At 47.6% G+C, this 22,708-nt stretch overlaps 1 protein-coding gene across 2 annotated transcripts in view; it reads right to left on the bottom strand.

Annotated features, from left to right (window-relative positions):
• Positions 1-22,708, bottom strand: part of ADGRB1 (adhesion G protein-coupled receptor B1) — a 735,432-nt gene that overhangs the window by 97,880 nt on the left and 614,844 nt on the right. For both annotated transcript variants that reach the window (XM_040352071.1, XM_040352072.1), the window contains exons 22-23: positions 14,322-14,391; positions 2,145-2,211 (exon numbers count right to left, since the gene is read on the bottom strand). In XM_040352071.1, coding sequence (XP_040208005.1) covers positions 2,145-2,211; positions 14,322-14,391 — 137 coding nt within the window. The remainder of the gene's footprint in view (positions 1-2,144; positions 2,212-14,321; positions 14,392-22,708) is intronic.

Raw genomic sequence — 22,708 nt, 5'->3', positions numbered from 1 at the left:
TCATCACTATCTCCTATGTTACTCCTGATGTCATCACTATCTCCTATGTTACTCCTGATGTCATCACTATCGCCTATGTTACTCCTGATGTCATCACTATCGCCTATGTTACTCCTGATGTCATCACTATCTCCTATGTTACTCCTGATGTCATCACTATCTCCTATGTTACTCCTGATGTCATCACTATCGCCTATGTTACTCCTGATGTCATCACTATCTCCTATGTTGCTCCCGATATCATCACTATCTCCTATGTTATGCCTGATGTCATCACTATCTCCTATGTTACTCCTGATGGCATCACTATCTCCTATGTTATGCCTGATGTCATCACTATCTCCTATGTTACTCCTGATGTCATCACTATCGCCTATGTTACTCCTGATGTCATCACTATCGCCTATGTTACTCCTGATGTCATCACTATCTCCTATGTTACTCCTGATGTCATCACTATCGCCTATGTTACTCCTGATGTCATCACTATCTCCTATGTTATGCCTGATGTCATCACTATCTCCTATGTTATGCCTGATGTCATCACTATCTCCTATGTTACTCCTGATGGCATCACTATCTCCTATGTTATGCCTGATGTCATCACTATCTCCTATGTTACTCCTGATGTCATCACTATCGCCTATGTTACTCCTGATGCCATCACTATCTCCTATGTTACTCCTGATGTCATCACTATCTCCTATGTTACTCCTGATGTCATCACTATCGCCTATGTTACTCCTGATGTCATCACTATCTCCTATGTTATGCCTGATGTCATCACTATCTCCTATGTTACTCCTGATGGCATCACTATCTCCTATGTTATGTCTGATGTCATCTCTATCCCCTATGTTACTCCTGATATCATCACTATCTCCTATGTTACTCCTGATGTCATCACTATCTCCTATGTTACTCCTGATGTCATCACTATCTCCTATGTTACTCCTGATGTCATCACTATCTCCTATGTTACTCCTGATGTCATCACTATCTCCTATGTTACTCCTGATGTCATCACTATCTCCTATGTTACTCCTGATGTCATCACTATCGCCTATGTTACTCCTGATGTCATCACTATCTCCTATGTTGCTCCCGATATCATCACTATCTCCTATGTTATGCCTGATGTCATCACTATCTCCTATGTTACTCCTGATGGCATCACTATCTCCTATGTTATGCCTGATGTCATCACTATCCCCTATGTTACTCCTGATATCATCACTATCTCCTATGTTACTCCTGATATCATCACTATCCCCTATGTTACTCCTGATGTCATCACTATCTCCTATGTTACTCCTGGTGTCCATATTATTCCTCCTATGTTACTCCTGGTGTCCATATAATTCCTCCTATGTTACTCCTGGTGTTCATATTATTCCTATGCTTCTCTTGATGTCACCTCTATTCCTATTAGGTTACTCCAGAATCCATCACTATCTACTTCTGATGTCACCACATATTACTCCTGATGTCATCACTATCTCTATGTTACTTCTAATAAGTTCTGATGTCACCATTAATCCATATATGTGGCTCCGCTCATCATTCACAGTGGTCATAATCTGGGCAATTTTGCACCTATATGTACAATAATAACAGTCCCAGGAGGAGATGACAATGGCCATGGTGCCCATAACCACCAATCAGATACCAGCTGTCATTTTTTTCTAATTCTAATGAGAAAAAGAAACCTGTCAAAAGTGACATCACTATTCCACATGTGAACCGATTCGTTTAACCCCTAAGAAGGTGGACTAAGAGAAACAGCTAAGAGCGGTGCCTGCCTTCCGCCGCGCGCCGCTACTAAACTTGCAGAAAGTTAAACTGTTTTTCTAAGAAATATGGATTATGGCGGCCGGGTAAGCGGAATTTATAATCCCTAAATCATTATTGGTGGCGATTTAGAATGCAGGATTAGCGTTCTGTGAGATCATTAATCCCCTTCGCTGTTTATGAGGCTGAGCCTCGCCGGATTCTGAGGAGAACCGCCACACCGCGACAAATCCCTATTCTAAAAAAAAAAGGGCAATTCTCAATGAATCAGAATGAAAAGACAAAATGTTCAAGGAATGAAAAAAAAATATATATATATATCTATAATTATTAGGATTCATCAAACAAAATACCAAAACAACAGCGGCGGCCGGTCCGACAAAGGCGTAGAGCAGTCCTCCTTCCAGAGAGAGCCAGCAGCTGCAAGAGAAAGTAATATCAGTTCAGCTTAATCCACCCATAGCATGGTTCTCCACCTATTATGTACCCAATGAGAGAGAAAATGGTTATCAAATGCGTTCTGCTTTTTTTTGGTGCACTTTAGAGGTCAGGGTCAGGTAGTATCAAGTCAATGAATCCCAAACGTTTTCATTAACCACTTAAGGACCGAGCCTTTTTTTCAGATGTGTTGTTTACAAGTTAAAAACAATTTTTTTTTGCTAGAAAATTACTTAGAATCCCCCAAACATTATACATTTTTTTTCTAACACCCTAAAGAATAAAATGGCGGTCGTTGCAATACTTTATGTCACACCGTATTTGCGCAGCGGTCTTACAAAAAAAAATAAGACAACAGTAAAGTAAACCCATTTTTTTAAATATATATTGTGAAAGATAATGTTACGCCGAGTAAATTGATACCCAACATGTCACGCTTTTAAAATTGCGCCCCACTCGTGGAATGGCGACAAACTTTTACCCTTACAAATCTCCATAGGGCGACATTTAAAAAATTCTACAGGTTGCAGAATAAGAATTGGGTAGAAGAAAGAAGGCTCCATAAGAAGAGAAAGACCTGGATAGAAGGAAGGAGGCTACATAAGAAGGAAGGAGGCTACATATGAAGAAGGCCTGGGTAGAAGGAAGGAGGCTCCATAAGAAGAAAAAATACCTACTTAGAAAGACTGAAGTCTACATAAAATGAAGAAGACCTGCTTAGAAGACTGAAGTCTACATAAAATGAAGAGGACCTGCTTAGAAGACTGAAGTCTACATAAAATGAAGAAGACCTGCTTAGAAGGAAGAGGCTCCATAAAAAGAAGACCTGGGTGGAAGGGAGGAGGCTCCATAAGAAGAAGAAGAAGACCTGGGTAAAAGGAAGAGGCTCCATAAAAAAGACTTGGTTAGAAGAAAAAGGTTCCATAGGAGGAAAAATAACTGGATAAAAGGAAGGAGGTTCCATAACAAGTAGAAGACCTGGGTAGGATGAAGAAGTTTCCATAAAAAGAAGAAGAAGAAGGTTAGGGTAGAAGGAAGGAGGCACCATTAGAAGAAGAAGACCTGGGTAGAAGGAAGATGCTCTGTAAAAAGAAGACCTGCTTAGAAGTAAGGAAGAGGTGCCATAAAAAGAAGACCTGGTTAGAAGGAAAAGGTTCCATAGGAGGAAAAAGACCTGGGTAAAAGGAAGACGGCTCCACATGAAGAAGATGACCTGGGTAGAAGCAAGATGCTCCAAAAAAGAAGACCTGGGTAGAAAGGAGCTGGCACTATAGGAGGAAGTAGACCTGGGTAGAAGGAAGGAGGCTCGATAACCCTAAAGGAAGGTCTGTGCCAGAAGGGGCCCCATAACAAGAAGACCTGGGTAGAAGGAAGACGGCTCCATAACAATGACAAAGCCTTGGGTAAAAGGGTCTTCACGACACTGAGAAGACCTCTGAAGAAGAACACAGATTGTCACCCAACACTGAGAAGACCTGGTAAGAAGGAATGGGGGCACCATAAGACCAAAGAAGGCTCTTCACCTGGGAATGACACAAAATCTGCACTACAAGAGAACCCAGTTTCATACAATCGCTTGAATCCTGTTTGTTATGGAAATCACGAACTTGAACCCAAGCTAAGTAACCTTTTAGTGAATCCCTACGGCAAAGAACCTTAAAAGACACATGCAAAACAATTGTGTAAAACCGAGAATTTATTCTTGTAGACATGTGAAAGGAAGTCATATTAATGAGGTTTTATTATTTTTTATTTAGGGGATAAGTTTGTGAGCGCTGTGCCTCATATAAAAAAACGGACAGAATGTTCTTGATTAGCATTCCCAAAAATCCACTCCCCCACCCTCCCCCTAACCATGACAGCAACACTATGCCCCATACATGGCGGGGGTAGCCTTGTCGCTGCTTTGCAGGTGGAAATTTGTGATAAGACAGTTGGGGGTTGGCAGCGAACACAACGCATAACCCGAGACAGCCTGACAGGGAAATCACCACTCTGCCAATCCCTGGCACGGAGATGAAAGGTTTTCCAACACTATGCCAAGTGGACGCTCTTCGCCGCCTGAATGCCAATGAGATCCCCCATAGCTGACCTTGGTCAATTGTTTCTGCTTCGGGGACCAAAACCAATATTGCGCTGACAGATGTCTGGGCAGCAAACATGCTTGTGTCATCCAGGCTGTCGTCACCCCCCCTCCCCCCCCCAGCTCTGACAGCGAAGGACGAGCGCAAGTATGAGAGGGCAGATGACAAGGGCGACCTGCTCACACTTCCAGGATGTTCAAATCTTTAATAGAAAATAACTTTTCAGGAAATAGAGATTAGTAGTAAGCAACCTGCCAGTGTGGATAAATTCCTGATTGTCAACTCCAATATTTTTGGGGTTTTTTGATAAACGGGAGAAAAGTAAAAACTTCTGCAACCCCATTGGGGAGATTTCTTCTTTCTGATGGTCTGTTTAAAAAAATAGTCTTACCTCTCAAGTAGACACTAGGGTTAGGGTTAGGGTTAGGGTTAGAGTTTCCCATTGAAGAATATGGCTAGGACTCAGGACTTGGAACAGGGACCTCCCCCAAAGGTCAAAGGTCAGAAGGTGGGTTCCCAGAGGTCAAAGGTCACACGGTGTGGCTGACCCACCCCCACCAAAGTGTACCGCCTACCCCAACTAAGTCGGGGAATGAACAAGTCGGGGAATGAACAAGTCGGGGAATGAACAAGTCGGGGAAAGCGCACATGCTTCTCTCATGGTGCATTATCAGGTTTTACTAATCACATAACACAAGAGGTGAAGCTTTTATAAAAGGGCCTCATTATTCATGTGTGCCTAGGCAGCACAGTACCTAAATCCACAAAGGAGGTCTAACGGAAGAGTTTCTTTTTTTTTTGTATTTTTCCTGGTTGGTTTCAAGAAGAGTAATCTTACCTCTAAAGTAGACCACATGGTCTTCCCATGGTGCATTCTCAGGTTTTACCAATCACATGACATGAGGGGTGGAGCTTGTATTCAAGGGTCTCATCATTCAAGTGTGCCTAGGCAGAGCAGTGTCTAAATCCGGCCTTGCACAGATGAGGCCGTGTGGAAGGATTTCTTCTTTTTGGTGGTCTGTTTGAAGAGTGGTTTTAAGGAAGACCACATGGTCCTCCCATTGTGCATTCTCAGGTTTTACTGATCACGTGACATTGGGGGTGGAGCTTGTATAAAAGGGCCTTATTATGCAAGTGCGCCTAGGCATCACAGTGCCTAAATCTGGCTCTGCACAAAGAAGGTCTTGCAGAAAGATTTAGTAATTTTTGATGGTTGATTTCAAGAGTAATCTTACCCCTAAAGTAGACCACATGCTCCTCCCATGGTACATTCTTAGGTTTTACAAATCACATGACATGAGAGGTGGAGCTTGTATAAAAGGGATTCATCATTCAAGTGTGCCTAGGCAGCGCAGTGCCTAAATTCGTCCCTGCACCAAGAAGGTCATGCAGAAAAATGTCATCTTTTTGGTGGTTGATAGTTGGTTTCAGGAGAAGTTTCACTTCCAAAGTAGACCACATGCTCCTCCCATGGAGCATTCTCAGGTTTTATTTAAATAATCACATGACAGGAGGGGTGGAGCTTGTATAAACGGGCCTTATCATGCAAGTGTGCCTAGGCATCACAGTGTGTAAATCCAGCCCTGCACAAAGGAAGCCATGCGGAAGGATTTCTTCTTTTTGGTGGCCTGTTAGAAGAGTAGACTCAAGGAAGACCATATGCTCCTCCCAACTCAAGGAAGACCACATGCTCCTCCCATGGTGCCTTCTCAGTTTTGAATAATCACATGACATGAGGGGTGGAGCTTGTATTTAAGGATCTCATCATTCCAGTGTGCCTAGGCAGCGCAGTGCCTAAGTTATACGGCGTGTAGTCCTCTACTATACTTTCTTCTTCCCGGTTAGTAAAACCCGAAGTCGCACTTTAATTGCCGGCACTTGGGATGAACGCCGATGCCTCCCTTTGTGACCCCGGCTGCCGGGAACAGCCAGTTAAGATATGCAGAGAACACAACCCCCGACCAAGGACACGTAACCAAGTAATTTTCCGAGGAATGAGCATCTTAACAAAATCATGATTGGCCTTCGCCGTTTCCCGGAGCAGAGCTCAGTCTACCTTGAAGACAGCTAATAAATTAATTCTAGCGCTCACGCTGTGTTCAAGTCCCGTATTAAGATTAATGTCGGCCATTCTTCCCACCTAAATAAGGTGTTCTCCGCAATTTGTAAGGCGAGCGAGTGGAAAGGTTTGACACGGCGGTACTGCGCGCCATGGAGAAGGCCATTCTTCAATGTCAAGGCGGCGCGGCAGGCCTGCACGCTGCTCAAAAAACTAAATATTATTCTCTCGTTTTCATTAAAGGCGTTCGGTGACATTGAAGAACACCCCTGCCCCCCCCCCCCCCCGCCCCGCGCTCAAATCAGCGAAAGATTGGGTGAAATGAGGCAAGCCGGGCAACAGTTGTCCAATATGGAGAGTGTTCGAGTTACTGTGATGTATGGAGGAGGACGAAGGACGCCGTCACGATGGCTGATTGTCAGTCCTTACACCTCCGGTACCCAACCTGTGGCACAGGGGCCGCATGAGGCTGTCTGGAACTTACAGCTGGTTCACACTAGTGGTTGAGGGGCGGTACAACCTCATGATTGAGCCACGTTTTTACTACCTGTCTTTAGCTGAAGAGGCAGCGGCTGAGGGAGCACACATGCAGCTGTGCAGAAACCATCTCCTGTAGTATGTCTGCAGTCTCTGACCATCTCCTGTACTATGTCTCCAGTCTCTGACCATCTCCTGTACTATGTCTGCAGTCTCTGACCATCTCCTGTACTATGTCTGCAGTCTCTGACCATCTTCTGTACTATGTCTGCAGTCTCTGACCATCTTCTGTACTATGTCTGCAGTCTCTGACCATCTCCTGTACTATGTCTGCAGTCTCTGACCATCTCCTGTACTATGTCTGCAGTCTCTGACCATCTTCTGTACTATGTCTGCAGTCTCTGACCGTCTCCTGTATTATGTCTGCAGTCTCTGACCATCTCCTGTACTATGTCTGTAGTCTCTGAACATCTCCTGTACCATGTCTTCAGTCTCTGACCATCGCCTGTACTATGTCTGCAGTCTCTGACCATCTTCTGTAGTATGTCTGCAGTCTCTGACCATCGCCTATATTATGTCTGCAGTCTCTGACCATCTCCTGTATTATGTCTGCAGTCTCTGACCATCTCCTGTACTATGTCTGCAGTCTCTGACCATCTCCTGTATTATGTCTGCAGTCTCTGACCATCTCCTGTACCATGTCTGCAGTCTCTGACCATCTCCTGTACTATGTCTGCAGTCTCTGACCATCTCCTGTAGTAGGCCTGCAATCTCTGACCATCTCCTGTACTATGTCTGCAGTCTCTGACCATCGCCTGTACTATGTCTGCAGTCTCTGACCATCTCCTGTAGTAGGCCTGCAATCTCTGACCATCTCCTGTACTATGTCTGCAGTCTCTGACCATCTTCTGTAGTATGTCTGCAGTCTCTGATCATCTCCTGTATTATGTTTAATTTGACCCTTACATCCTGACACAGGTCACTTCATATAAAATGTATCATTGTCATTAAATGTATTTTCTCGTATATTGTTTCTGCAGTATAAGATATAATACATTAGTACTAAACTTGATGCCTAACTCTGGGCAAATGTTCAATCACCTCCCCCCTGAAGTTGCAGGTCTTCCGCAGTACTCTCTTTTTACCACACGATGTCCTCAGCCTCCTGGGTGGGATGACACCCAGCCTCACTCAACCCAGGGGATTAAAAACATAGGCCCGGATTCACAGAGAGCGGGTGCACATTACGCGCCGTAGCGCAAAAAAGGTACGCTACGCCGACGCAGCGCAGAGAGGCAAGTATGGAATTCACAAAGCCAGTGCTCCCAAAACTGTGCTGGGTTTCCTAGGCGTAAGTCGGCGTAGGTGGAAGTGGGCGTGAGCCATGCAAATGATGGGCCGAGCGCCAGACAGATACATATAACGAACGGTGCATGCGCCGTCCCGTGGACGCATCCCAGTGCGCATGCTCAGAATCACGTCGGAACTACTCCCTAAGATACGTCGGATCACTGCCTACGACGTGAACGTAACCTACGCTCAGCCATATTCACGTACTACGTAAACTACGTAAAATACGTCGGCTTGTGTTCCATTTGCATGGATGCTGCTGAGTTACACCTCCTTTATGGGGCATAACTTTACGACGTACGTATAACCTTACGCGCACTGCGTCGGACGCACGTACGTTCGTGAATGGCCGTATCTCCCTTATTTGCATATTTAAATAGAAAATCAATAGGAGCGCCACATGCGTCCAGCGTAAATATGCGCCCACTCTACGCCGGCGTAGGCAAGTTATTTTTAGGCGTATCTTAGTTCTGTGGGCACGGCGTACAGATACGACGGCGCATATTTGCACTTACGCGGCGTATCTGGAGATACGTCGGCGCAAGTGCTTTGTGAATCCGGGCCATAGTGTGAGTATGGGTGTCATGGGCCCGCCCCCAACCACAACACCCGGCATTCACTATGAAATAGTACAGAGAGCTACCGCACCACTCTCTGCACCACTCCAGAGTGCTCACCGATGTTCTGCGTGTTTATTTATTTATTTTTAATTTTGAAAATCAATGATCTGCTTTAACGCACGGCGGCGCGTTGTGTTATGTTTTCTGTTCTGAATGAATGTTCTTTTATCATGGGCAGTACTACAATATTACAGTGGCCACTAGAGGGAGCAGAGGAGCAGAGGAAATAGATATGTCCTTGTAACAAAAGATCAAGAGATACAATGTAACAATTCTAAAGAATGCAGAACGGAATTAGCAAATAAATGTAACCATTCCATCTATATATATATATATATATATATATATATAAAACCCAATGTTTTGGTAAAATATAAAAGATGATGTTACGCAGAGTAAATAGTTACCTAACATGTCACGCTTTAAAATTGCGCACACATGTGGAATGGAGCCAAACTATGGTACTCACAAATCTCCATAAGCATTGCTTTAATTTTTTTTTACAGGTTACCAGTTTACAGTTACAGAGGAGGTCTAGTGCTAGAATTATCGCTCTCGCTCTCACGCTATTTATTTTACTTTTTATTTTTACGCTGTTCCTTTATTTATTTATTTTTGTGTCACTTTTATTCCTATAACAAGGAATGCAAATATCCCTTGTAATAGAAATAAGAGATGACAGGTCCTCTTTATGGAGATCTCATGTACTAGAAATAAGAGGTGACAGGTCCTCTTTATGGAGATCTCATGTAATAGAAATAAGAGATGACAGGTCCTCTTTATGGAGATCTCATGTAATAGAAATAAGAGATGACAGGTCCTCTTTATGGAGATCTCATGTAATAGAAATAAGAGATGACAGGTCCTCTTTATGGAGAGATCCCATGTAATAGAAATAAGAGGTGACAGGTCCTCTTTATGGAGATCTCATGTAATAGAAATAAGAGGTGACAGGTCCTCTTTATGGAGATCTCATGTAATAGAAATAAGAGATGACAGGTCCTCTTTATGGGGAGATCTCATGTAATAGAAATAAGAGATGACAGGTCCTCTTTATGGAGAGATCTCATGTAATAGAAATAAGAGATGACAGGTCCTCTTTATGGAGATCTCATGTAATAGAAATAAGAGATGACAGGTCCTCTTTATGGAGATCTCATGTAATAGAAATAAGAGGTGACAGGTCCTCTTTATGGAGAGATCTCATGTAATAGAAATAAGAGATGACAGGTCCTCTTTATGGAGATCTCATGTAATAGAAATAAGAGATGACAGGTCCTCTTTATGGAGATCTCATGTAATAGAAATAAGAGATGACAGGTCCTCTTTATGGAGATCTCATGTAATAGAAATAAGAGGTGACAGGTCCTCTTTATGGAGAGATCCCATGTAATAGAAATAAGAGATGACAGGTCCTCTTTATGGAGATCTCATGTAATAGAAATAAGAGATGACAGGTCCTCTTTATGGGGAGATCTCATGTAATAGAAATAAGAGGTGACAGGTCCTCTTTATGGAGAGATCTCATGTAATAGAAATAAGAGGTGACAGGTCCTCTTTATGGAGAGATCTCATGTAATAGAAATAAGAGATGACAGGTCCTCTTTATGGAGATCTCATGTAATAGAAATAAGAGATGACAGGTCCTCTTTATGGAGATCTCATGTAATAGAAATAAGGGATGACAGGTCCTCTTTATGGAGATCTCATGTAATAGAAATAAGAGGTGACAGGTCCTCCCTCTAGTGGTACTTCCTGCACTCCTCGGCTCCCTCTAGTGGTACTTCCTGCGCTCCTCTGCTCCCTCTAGTGGTACTTCCTGCGCTCCTCGGCTCCCTCTAGTGGTACTTCCTGCACTCCTCGGCTCCCTCTAGTGGTACTTCCTGCTCTCCTCGGCTCCCTCTAGTGGTACTTCCTGCACTCCTCGGCTCCCTCTAGTGGTACTTCCTGCGCTCCTCTGCTCCCTCTAGTGGTACTTCCTGAGCTCCTCGGCTCCGTCTAGTGGTACTTCCTGCGCTCCTCGGCTCCCTCTAGTGGTACTTCCTGCACTCCTCGGCTCCCTCTAGTGGTACTTCCTGCGCTCCTCTGCTCCCTCTAGTGGTACTTCCTGCGCTCCTCGGCTCCCTCTAGTGGTACTTCCTGCACTCCTCTGCTCCCTCTAGTGGTACTTCCTGCTCTCCTCGGCTCCCTCTAGTGGTACTTCCTGCGCTCCTCTGCTCCCTCTAGTGGTACTTCCTGCACTCCTCGGCTCACTCTAGTGGTACTTCCTGCGCTCCTCGGCTCCCTCTAGTGGTACTTCCTGCGCTCCTCGGCTCCCTCTAGTGGAGTTGGATTAGTGATGGATTTTGTATATCTGGAACTGTTCTTTTTTTGTAGCAGCCCTGAAGAAGGGCAGAGCTTTGAACCCCTGAAACGCGTTGGCTGTTTAAAATGTTGTATCAAAAGACGTTGGACTCTCTTTATTTTATTTAACAAAAGTCTGCCGGGGGGGGGGGGGGGGTTCTCGCCTTCCGCCGACTCTCCTAAAATCATTTTTGTTTCTGCCTGTGTTGCTGCTGGAGATTTTCTCTCACTTCCTGTCCAGTGAACCTGGTGTCACCAGGAAAGGAAGTGAAGGGAAATCTCTCCATCGGAGACACCGGATAGCAGTAAAGACCTGCCAGGGGTTCCAATCCTTCCCCACACTATGCAAACCAAAAAATGTCTTTGATTTGCACTTTAACAGCTAAAATCCGCCCCCTTCCTGCGCCTCACCTCACCACCTGCTATACACTCCCCATACCGACTGGCCCCGCCCCTTCACTCATTGGATTTCAGTTTTATCAATCATGGAGGATCAGCATCACATGTGGGCGTTACCTATGCAAATATAGCCTGCCTAGGAACGCCCACTCCTCCAGACTGACACTTCCCATCAAGACATTTTGATATTTGCATAACTCCTCCCACTGCTTGCACTAGGGCTTAGGGCTGACTATCCCTGGCCCCGCCCCTTTCATTCATTGGATTTCACTTCTGTCAATCATGGAGGCTTATCATCACATGTGGGCGTTACCTAAGCAAATACACCCTGCCTAGGAACACCCACTCTTTCAGACTGACACCTGCCCCTCAAACATTTTGATATTTGCATAACCCCTCCCACTGCTTGATATTTGCATAACTCCTCCCACTGCTTGCACCAGGGCTTAGGGCTGACTATCCCTGCCCCCGCCCTGGCCTATCCATGGAGGCTCAGCATCACATGTGGGCGTTACCTATGCAAATACAGGACCGCCCACTCCTCCAGACTGACACCTGCCCATCAAGACATTTTGATATTTGCATAACCCCTCCCACTGCTTGATATTTGCATAACTCCTCCCACTGCTTGCACCAGGGCTTAGGGTTGACTATCCTTGGCCCCGCCCTATCCATGGAGGCTCGGAATCACATGTGGGCGTTACCTATGCAAATACAGGAACGCCCACTCCTCCAGACTGACACCTGCCCATCAAGGCATTTTGATATTTGCATAACCCCTCCCACTGCTTGATATTTGCATAACTCCTCCCACTGCTTGCACCAGGGCTTAGGGTTGACTATCCTTGGCCCCGCCCTATCCATGGAGGCTCGGCATCACATGTGGGCGTTACCTATGCAAATACAGGAACGCCCACTCCTCCAGACTGACACCTGCCCATCAAGACATTTTGATATTTGCATAACCCCTCCCACTGCTTGCACCAGGGCTTAGGGCTGACTATCTCTGGCCCCGCCACTTTCATTCATTGGATTTCACTTCTGTCAATCATGGAGGCTCAGCGTCACATGTGGGCGTTACCTATGCAAATGCGGGCACGCCCAATCCTCCACCCACATGAAAGCATTTTAAATTTGCATAACTCCTCCCACTGCTTGCATCAGGGGATGAGAAGGAGTATTGAGGCAGGGGGGGGCGGGATGTTTTCAGGAAGCTATGCACAGTGCCCTGCAAGGCCCCTCCCACCAGCACAGAGACCCGGTGATGACATCACTGGAAGCAAAATTAGGTATGTAATGAAAATAGAAAGTTATTTTTTTTTTTATGTAATTATCTTGTTGATTTTTCAATTTTTTATTTTGGGGGGGGTCAGAGAAGAAAAAAAAAGAAGCACGTTAAAGTTCCGCGGTATTCGGGAAACGAGGGAATCGCAGTCGCGTCGTTTACAGGGAGAATAAAAATGTAAAAAATGTAAACATTTTATCGAAAATGTTAATTAAATTTTAAATAAAATAAATAAAAAATGCACGCGGTGCCTCTCTGCGTTCCGCATTAATAAAGTTTTTTTGCGCGCGGCCGGCCCGCCGTCCTGGAGATTGCCGGCGCTGGCTGCGGTCGGCGGCGCGGCTGCAGGGGGGAAGGATGATGGATACCCCTGCAGAGAGAGCGCGACGAGCCCGCAGGACGCATGGCAGCCAGCCAGGCTGAGTCCGGCGAGGAGTCCGGCGACGAGTCCAGCGATGGGTCCGGCGCTCGGCGCACTGACAATAACGGAGCAGGTGATTATCCCGGGGGTGGGGAGCAGGTGAGAGGCTCCGGGGGAGGGGGGAAGCAGCTGCAGAGGACGGCACCGCGTGCCGCTCTCTCTCTCTCTCAGGCAAATGATTGAACGCTGCTGCAGTCTTGTGGGTATCCAGCAGGCGCACAGCGCTGAATACATAACGAGGGAAACTCGTCATCCGGAGGAGGAGGACGCCGCAGACACAGACCTCAGAGGCTCCAGGGGCCCGCCAGGGGCCCGCCGCTATTTATCTGCTGCATTAAAGCTCTTATGGTCGTCCGTCTATCTCTGCAGCATGCGGATCCGGGGCAGACACGGCAAAAGGAGACACTGGAGACGCTCATCCTGAAACCCTTCTTTTGTTTTTCTTGTACATGGGGGGTCTCTTCAAACTACGGCCCTCCAGTTGTTCAGGAACTACAATTCCCATCATGCCCTAGTCATGTCTGTAAATGTCAGTGTGTTACAATGCCTCATGGGATGTGTAGTTCTACAACAGCTGGAGGGCCGTAGTTTGAGGATCCCTGGCACCGTTAAAAATGTACATTTTAGGCGCTGTGATCCAATATCATACAACGCAAGCCAGGGGCGGAGCCTGAGTCGTGCCACCATGACTTCTATAAAACCAATATCATACAACGCAAGCCGGGGGCGGAGTCTGCGCTGCGTCACCACGTTTTCTATAAATCTGATATAATACAACGCAGGCCGGGGGCGGAGTCTGCGCTGCGTCACCACGTTTTCTATAAATCTGATATAATACAGCGCAGGCCAGGGGCGGAGTCTGCGCTGCATCGCTGAGTTCTCTATAAATCTGATCTCATACAGGGCAGGCCGGGGGCGGAGTCTGCGCTGCGTCGCTGAGTTCTCTATAAATCTGATCTCATACAGGGCAGGCCGGAGGGGAGGGGGCGGAGCTCCTTCTGCCAAACATGATTATGAAACAATAATAATAAAAATATAAATATTTATTACTTACTAGTTCGCTGAGCCGTACCCCTTCGCTTTGGTAAAACCGACTGATATCGCCACCACGAGAGCAGGAAGACCTGAAAGACACAAACCACGCCCCCTCATTATACGCACTGCACACGTTACATTCATGGAAAGTCTAAACCCTAAAATGTCACATATTGCAGATGACTTGTCCTTGGATGGGGGTGGGGTGTGGGGGGGTTTGGGGGGGTGTCTGCCTTCCTTTTTTGGGCCTTTTTTCCTTTTATGGTCACCTGGTGATCCTGCCAGTAACACACTTCCTATCCTAGGGTGACAACGCTGACTGTACTGTATCTATAGAGGAGCAGCGTTGTCACCCCAGGATAGGTTGTGTGTTAGGACTACAGAACACCCCCCCACCATGTCCATAATATAGGAGTGTACTGTATTACCCTTATAGAGAACTAAGGACAATCCTGACCATCCCTGTGCTGAGTTCCCGGGTCTGTACACCAGCTGTGCCCATTATGAGGGGTTTCCACCATCCCTGTGCTGAGTTCCCGGGTCTGTACACCAGCTGTGCCCATTATGAGGGGTTCTCACCATCCCTGTGCTGAGTTCCCGGGTCTGTACACCCGCTGTGCCCATTATGAGGGGTTTCCACCATCCCTGTGCTGAGTTCCCGGGTCTGTACACCCGCTGTGCCCATTATGAGGGGTTTCCACCATCCCTGTGCTGAGTTCCCGGGTCTGTACACCCGCTGTGCCCATTATGAGGGGTTTCCACCATCCCTGTGCTGAGTTCCCGGGTCTGTACACCCGCTGTGCCCATTATGAGGAGTTCCCACCATCCCTGTGCTGAGTTCCCGGGTCTGTACACCAGCTGTGCCCATTATGAGGGGTTCCCACCATCCCTGTGCTGAGTTCCCGGGTCTGTACACCCGCTGTGCCCATTATGAGGGGTTCCCACCATCCCTGTGCAGAGTTCTCGGGTCTGTACACCCACTGTGCCCATTATGAGCGGTTCCCACCATCCCTGTGCTGAGTTCCCGGGTCTGTACACCCGCTGTGCCCATTATGAGGGGTTCCCACCATCCCTGTGCTGAGTTCCCGGGTCTGTACACCCGCTGTGCCCATTATGAGGGGTTCCCACCATCCCTGTGCTGAGTTCCCGGGTCTGTACACCCGCTGTGCCCCATTATGAGGGGTTCCCACCATCCCTGTGCTGAGTTCCCGGGTCTGTAAACCCGCTGTGCCCATTATGAGGAGTTCCCACCATCCCTGTGCTGAGTTCCCGGGTCTGTACACCCGCTGTGCCCATTATGAGGGGTTCTCATCATCCCTGTGCTGAGTTCCCGGGTCTGTACACCCGCTGTGCCCATTATGAGGGGTTCCCACCATCCCTGTGCTGAGTTCCCGGGTCTGTACACCCGCTGTGCCCATTATGAGGGGTTCCCACCATCCCTGTGCTGAGTTCCCGGGTCTGTACACCCGCTGTGCCCATTATGAGGGGTTCCCACCATCCCTGTGCTGAGTTCCCGGGTCTGTACACCCGCTGTGCCCATTATGAGGGGTTCCCACCATCCCTGTGCTGAGTTCCCGGGTCTGTACACCCGCTGTGCCCATTATGAGGGGTTCTCATCATCCCTGTGCTGAGTTCCCGGGTCTGTACACCCGCTGTGCCCATTATGAGGAGTTCCCACCATCCCTGTGCTGAGTTCCCGGGTCTGTACACCCGCTGTGCCCATTATGAGGGGTTCCCACCATCCCTGTGCCGAGTTCCCGGGTCTGTACATCCGCTGTGCCCATTATGAGGGGTTCCCACCATCCCTGTGCTGAGTTCCCGGGTCTGTACATCCGCTGTGCCCATTATGAGGGGTTCCCACCATCCCTGTGCTGAGTTCCCGGGTCTGTACACCCGCTGTGCCCCATTATGAGGGGTTCCCACCATCCCTGTGCTGAGTTCCCGGGTCTGTACACCCGCTGTGCCCATTATGAGGGGTTCCCACCATCCCTGTGACACAGATCAGCCCCCTGCTGCACCCTTCCACCTTGTGACTTGCTACAAAGTTACCATGTTGCAATCTGATCACTGAGCTCTCTAAGCAATCCGACTGTAACATTGTATTTTTGTAGCAAGTCACTGAAGCAAGGAGACTGAGGAAATGCTTCCTCCTGCCAGCAGCAGACTGATGACATCACCTGAGCCTAGGCAAAGTCACTGGACTGGAGCTCAAGGACGGCTTTTTAAAGATAAAAGGTGGAGCTTTTCAGGCATCCAATCATAGCAGAGGACAGTAAGAGAGGACGGGAGAAGACACCGAGGAGCGTGGAGGACATCGCTGTGACCCGCTGCCCCACCGAGACAAGGTAAGTGCCGGGCGGTCGGGGGATGCACACTGGCAGCATTTGATCGGCACAGTAGCGGCAATTGATGGGCACACTGGCAGCAATAATGGGCACAGTAGCGGCAATTGATGGGTACAGTGCCTGTGTTTGATGGGTACAGTGGATGCATTTGATGGGCACAGAGGCTGCGTTTGATGGGCACAGTAGCTGCGTTTGATGGGCACAGTGGCTGCGTTTAATGGGCACAGTGGCAGCAATTGATGGACACAGTGTCAGCAATTGATGAGTACAGTAGCTGCGTTTAATGGCACAGTGGCAGCAATTTATGGGTACAGTGCCTGCGTATGATGGACACAGTGGCTGCATTTGATGGGCACAGTTTCTGCATTTGATGGGCACAGTTTCTGCATTTGATGGGCACAGTTTCTGCATTTGATGGGCACAGTTGCTGCATTTGATGGGCACAGTGACTGCGTTTGATGGGCACACTGGCAGCAATTGATGGGCACACTGGCAGCAATTGATGGGCACACTGGCAGCAATTGATGTGCACACTGGCAGCAATTGATGGGCACACTGGTGGCAATTGATGGGCACAGTGGCTGCGTTTGATAGGCAGGGTGGCAGCAATTGATGGGCACAGTGGCAGCAATTGATGGCACAGGGGCTGCAATTGATGGGCACAGTGGCTGCAATTGATGTTTTTATTTTTTCAGTTTCCCATTGGTCGCTAATCATTTCCATATTAGCGGTGAATTTGGCGATTTCGGTATTTATTGGCGGCCTTGATTTTCGGTAGAGAGGGGATATATATGGAAGATACAGATCTGTAATCTCACCTCGCAGCGAGACACTAAAGAACGCGCGGCAGGTAGAGAACGCCAGACGATACATTGTATCCACTTACTAATTACAGACAATATGTTAATTCATTAATTCTATCCTCATCACAGGGAACCGCCACCCCTCTCCTACCGCGAGTAATAATCACCTGGATCCGCGTCGGCTTATGTCATGCTTTGTGTACAAAAAGAGCGCAAATTACACCATAAACAAACAATTACTCCTCTACCGCCCCCCCACGCCGATCGTTCAGGTACAATACACGGCAATGGGCTCATTAAATCCGACCCCCCCCCCCGCCTTCCCCTAAGTCTGGCACCAACTTCTCTCCGGGACTCAAATTAATTAGCCCCTCCCCCATTCACATGTCAAGTCGCCTCCAACTGCCGGCAACGGCACCATCCGAATTGGTGCGATGCCGACTTTGCGGCACCGCACTGGTTCCCAAAGGTAGTTCCTGCCCAATTGGGGAGACTTTTCTTTACTTCCTGTCCTATTTGGGAGCTTTTCCCTCACTTCCTGTCAAATTAAGGAGACTCTTTCACTTCCTGTCCCATTGGTGACATTTTCCTTCACTTTCTGGCCCATTGCGGATATTTTCTTTTACTTCATGACCCATTGGAGAGACTTTTCTTCACTTCCTGCCTCATTTGGAAGACTTTTCTTCATTTCCTGTCCCATTAAGGAGATTTTCCTTCACTTCCTGCCTCATTAGGGAAACTTTTCTTCAATCCTTGTCCCATTATAGAGATTTTCCTTCACTTCCTGTCCCATTGAGGAGATTTTCCTTTACTTTCTGTCCCATTGGGAAGACTTTTCTTCATCCCCTGTCCCATTACGAAGATTTTCCTTCACGTCCTGTCCCATTGAGGAGATTTTCTTTCACTTCCTGCCTCGTTGGGAAGACTTTCCTTCACTTCCTGCCTCATTGGGAAGACTTTTCTTCATTCCCTATCATATTACGGAGATTTTCCGCCGCTTCCTGCCCCATTGCGGATATTTTCTTTTACTTTCTGTCCCATTGGGGAGACTTTCCTTCACGTCCTGTCCCATAGCCAAAACTAAGTGAGAGTTTTCCTTTACTATCCAATCACAGGCTGGGATTGGGTCCAGAACAGTCTGGGGTCCCACCACCACCCACCTATCCTTCAGAATTCAGACCCATTGGGTAGACTTTCCTTCACTTTCTGTCCCATTGGGGAGACTTTCCTTCACTTCCTGCCTCAATGGGGAAACTTTTCTTCACTCCCTGACCCACTACCGAGATTTTCCTTCACTTCCTGTCCCATTGAGGAGATTTTCCTTTACTTTCTGTCCCATTGGGAAGACTTTTCTTCATCCCCTGTCCCATTACGAAGATGTTCCTTCACGTCCTGTCCAATTGAGGAGATTTTTTTTCACTTTATGTCCCATTGGGGAGACTTTCCTTCACATCCTGCCTCATTGGGAAGTCTTTTCTTCATTCCCTAACCCATTACGGAGATTTTACTTCACTTCCTGTCCCGTTGAGGAGATTTTCCTTTACTTTCTGTGCCATTGGGGAGACTTTCCTTCATGTCCTGTCCCATAGCCAAAACTAAGTGAGATCTACTCCTTTACTGTCCAATCACAGGCTGGGATTGGGTCCAGAACAGTCTGGGGTCCCACCACCACCCACCTATCCTTCAGAATTCAGACCCATTGGGGAGACTTTCCTTCACTTTCTGTCCCATTGGGGAGACTTTTCTTCACTCCCTGACCCATTACAGAGATTTTCCTTCACTTCCTGTCCCATTGAGGAGATTTTCCTTTACTTCCTGCCTCATTGGGAAGACTTTCCTTCACTTCCTGCCTCATTGGGAAGACTTTTTTTCATTCCCTATCCCATTACGGAGATTTTCCTTCACTTCCTGTCCCATTGAGGAGATTTTCCTTTACTTTCTGTGCCATTGGGGAGACTTTCCTTTACTTCCTGTCTCATTGGGGAGACTTTCCTTTACTTCTTGTCTCATTGGGGAGACTTTCCTTCACATCCTGTCCCATAGCCAAAACTAAGTGAGAGTTACTCAGTTGCTTTTCCTTTACTGTCCAATCACAGGCTGGGTCCAGAACAGTCTGGGGTCCCCAATACCACCCACCTATCCTTCAGAATTGTCAATGTTGTCTGAGCCCCCAAAATATCTCTTCCTGTTCTGTCTGACTTTTACAGGAAGTGAGGGGAACTCTCAATCATGGGAACACAGTCAGCAATAAGATCCTTACAGAGCTTCTAGACCAGCAATTCTCATCCAGGGTTCCCCCCAGAGGTTGGAAATTATTTTAGGGGTTACTCAGGAGTTTCAAAGGTTGAGAAAGGCCGTCCAAAACCAGCATTTCTCAACCAGGGTGTTGTGGCGCCATATGGTGCAATCCGGGCTTGCCGGGGTGCTAAGAGCACGGAACCCAGTTTGCCCTGGATTAGTATCATGAGTTGTCATGGTACAGATTAGCCTCTGTTGTGATGAGGAACATCTGATGTAATATGAGGACCACTAATGTAATGGGGGGGACCTCTGATATAATAGAGCGGCCTCTGATGTCATCATGAGATCTGTGATGTGGGGACCTCTGATGTAATGGGGGACCTCTGACGTGATGGGGAGACATCTGATGTAACGGGAAGACCTCTGATGTAATGGGGGACCTCTGACGTGATGGGGAGACATCTGATGTAACGGGAAGACCTCTGATGTAATGGGGGACCTCTGCCTTGACGGGGAGACCTCTGAGAAGATGGGGGGCCTCTGATGTAATGGCAGGACCTCTGATGTGATGGGGAGACCTCTGATGTGATGGGGAGACCTCCGATGTGATGGGGAGACCTCTGACGTAACAGGAATACCTCAGATGTAATGGGGGACCTCTGACGTGATGGGGAGACCTTTGACATGATGGGAGGACCTCTGATGTGATGGGGAGACCTCTGATGTAATTGAGCGGCCTCTGATGTCATCATGAGATCTGTGATGTGGGGACCTCTGATGTAATGGCAAGACCTCTGATGTAATGGGGGACCTCTGCCTTGATGGGGAGACCTCTGACAAGATGGGGGGATCTCTGATGTAATGGCAAGACCTCTGATGTAATGGGAAGACCTCTGATGTAATGGAAAGACCTCTGATGTAATGGGAAGACCTATGATGTAATGGGAAGACCTCTGATGTAATGGGAAGACCTCTGATGTAATGGGAAGACCTCTGATGTAATGGGAAGACCTCTGATGTAACGAGAAAGACCTCTGATGTAACGGGAAGACCACTGATGTAATGGGGGACATCTGACGTGATGAGGAGACCTCTGATGTAACGGCAAGACCTCTGATGTGATGGGAAGACCTCTGATGTAACAGGAAGACCTCTGATGTAATGGGGGACCTCTGACGTGATGGGGAGACCTCTGTCATGATGGGGGACCTCTGATGTAATGGGAAGACCTCTGATGTAATGAGAAGACCTCTGATGTAATGGGGGTCCTCTGACATGATGGGGAGACCTCTGACAAGATGGGGGGACCTATGATGTAATGGGGGACCTCTGATGTAATGGGAAGACCTCTCATGTAATGGGGGACCTCTGACGTGATGGGGAGACCTCTGATGTAATGGGAGGACCTCTGACGTGATGGGGGACCTCTGACAGAGGGGAGGACCTCTGAAGTAACGGGGGAACCTCTGATATGATCAGGAGACCTCTTATTTATGGGAGCTCTCTGACTTAAAGAGGTAAGCTCTAATGTGATGAGGGAACCTCTGACATGATGGGGGGACCTCTGGCCTAATGACCTCTGATGTGATGTGATGGGAGGACATCTGATATGATGGGGAAACCTCTGAAGTTATAGGGGGACCTCTGACATTAGGGGTTGGCCTCTGAAGTAATATGGGGAGCTCTGAAGTAATGGGGGACCTCTGTTTTTGGGGATTTCTGACTTAAAGGGGAAACCTCTAATGTGATGAGGGAACCTCTGATGTAATAGAGGGTGTGGGGGGGGGGCATCTGACATGATTAGGGGACCTCTTATGTGATGGGGGACCTCTGATGTAATGGGAGAATCTCTTATGTGATGGGAGGACCTCTGATGTGATAAGGGAACCTCTGCTGCAATAGGAGGACCTCTGATGTGATGGGAGACATCTGATAATATGGGGGGACCTCTGATGTTATGGGGGGACCTCTGCTTTAATGGGGGATCTCTGACTTGAAGGTAGAACCTCTAATGTGATGAGAGAACCTCTGGTGTAATGGGGAGGGAGGGATCTGACATGATGAAGGGAACTCTGATGTAATGGGAGAACCTCTGATGTGATGGAGGACCTCTTACGTGATGGGGGGACCTCTGACACGATGGGGGACCTTTGACGTGATGGAGGACCTCTGATGTAATGGGAAGACCGGACCTCTGATGTGATAAGGGAACCTCTGCTGCAATAGGAGGACCTCTGATGTATTGGGAGACATCTGATAATATGGGGGGACCTCTGATGTTATGGGGGGACCTCTGCTTTAATGGGGGATCTCTGACTTGAAGGTAGAACCTCTAATGTGATGAGAGAACCTCTGGTGTAATGGGGAGGGGGGGATCTGACATGATGAGGGGAACTCTGATGTAATTGGATGACTTTTGACATGTGGGACTTCTTATGTGATAGGGGGACATCTGATATAATGGGAGGACCTCCAATGTGAAGGGGTGCTTCTGATGTGAAGTTATTTTCATCGGCGTGGTTGTGAGCCTCATCCCAGGGTCAGGTCTCCCATAGATAAGTAACATTTACTTTTTTTTACATTTTAGACGGGGTGGAGAATGCGGGCATCCATCCCTTTGCACACTTTCAATGGGTGCCGTGACAGAAATGCTGGTCTAGACCTTCTCCATTGGAAGAGGTGTTCATATTGGTGTCCCCAATGGACATTGTCACCTCTCGTTCTTCCTGGTGACTGTCTATAGGGATGGAATGAGTAGAAAGCAGGAATGACTACATCTTCTATTATACAATGTAATATATTCAGTCCAGGGATGAGTCATCTTCACCCCACATCCCAAAAACGTTGACCAATCAGACATGCTGGGACTTGTAGCTCCTTGGCGTCTGGGACTCCTTATGTGCCCCCCCCACCTCCAAGTTTCATGCTGACCGATCTCTGCCCGCCCCGACGCAGATTACGGCCAGAAAATAATATCCAATACGCCCATTTCACGCCAGGGAAACGAATTCCGCCGC

The sequence above is a fragment of the Rana temporaria genome, chromosome 5 (assembly GCF_905171775.1).
Source record: "Rana temporaria chromosome 5, aRanTem1.1, whole genome shotgun sequence".
In the NCBI taxonomy this organism is placed as follows: Eukaryota; Metazoa; Chordata; class Amphibia; order Anura; family Ranidae; genus Rana; species Rana temporaria.
The sequence above is the reverse complement of the archived record's forward strand: the minus strand, read 5'-3'. Positions and strand labels throughout refer to the sequence as shown.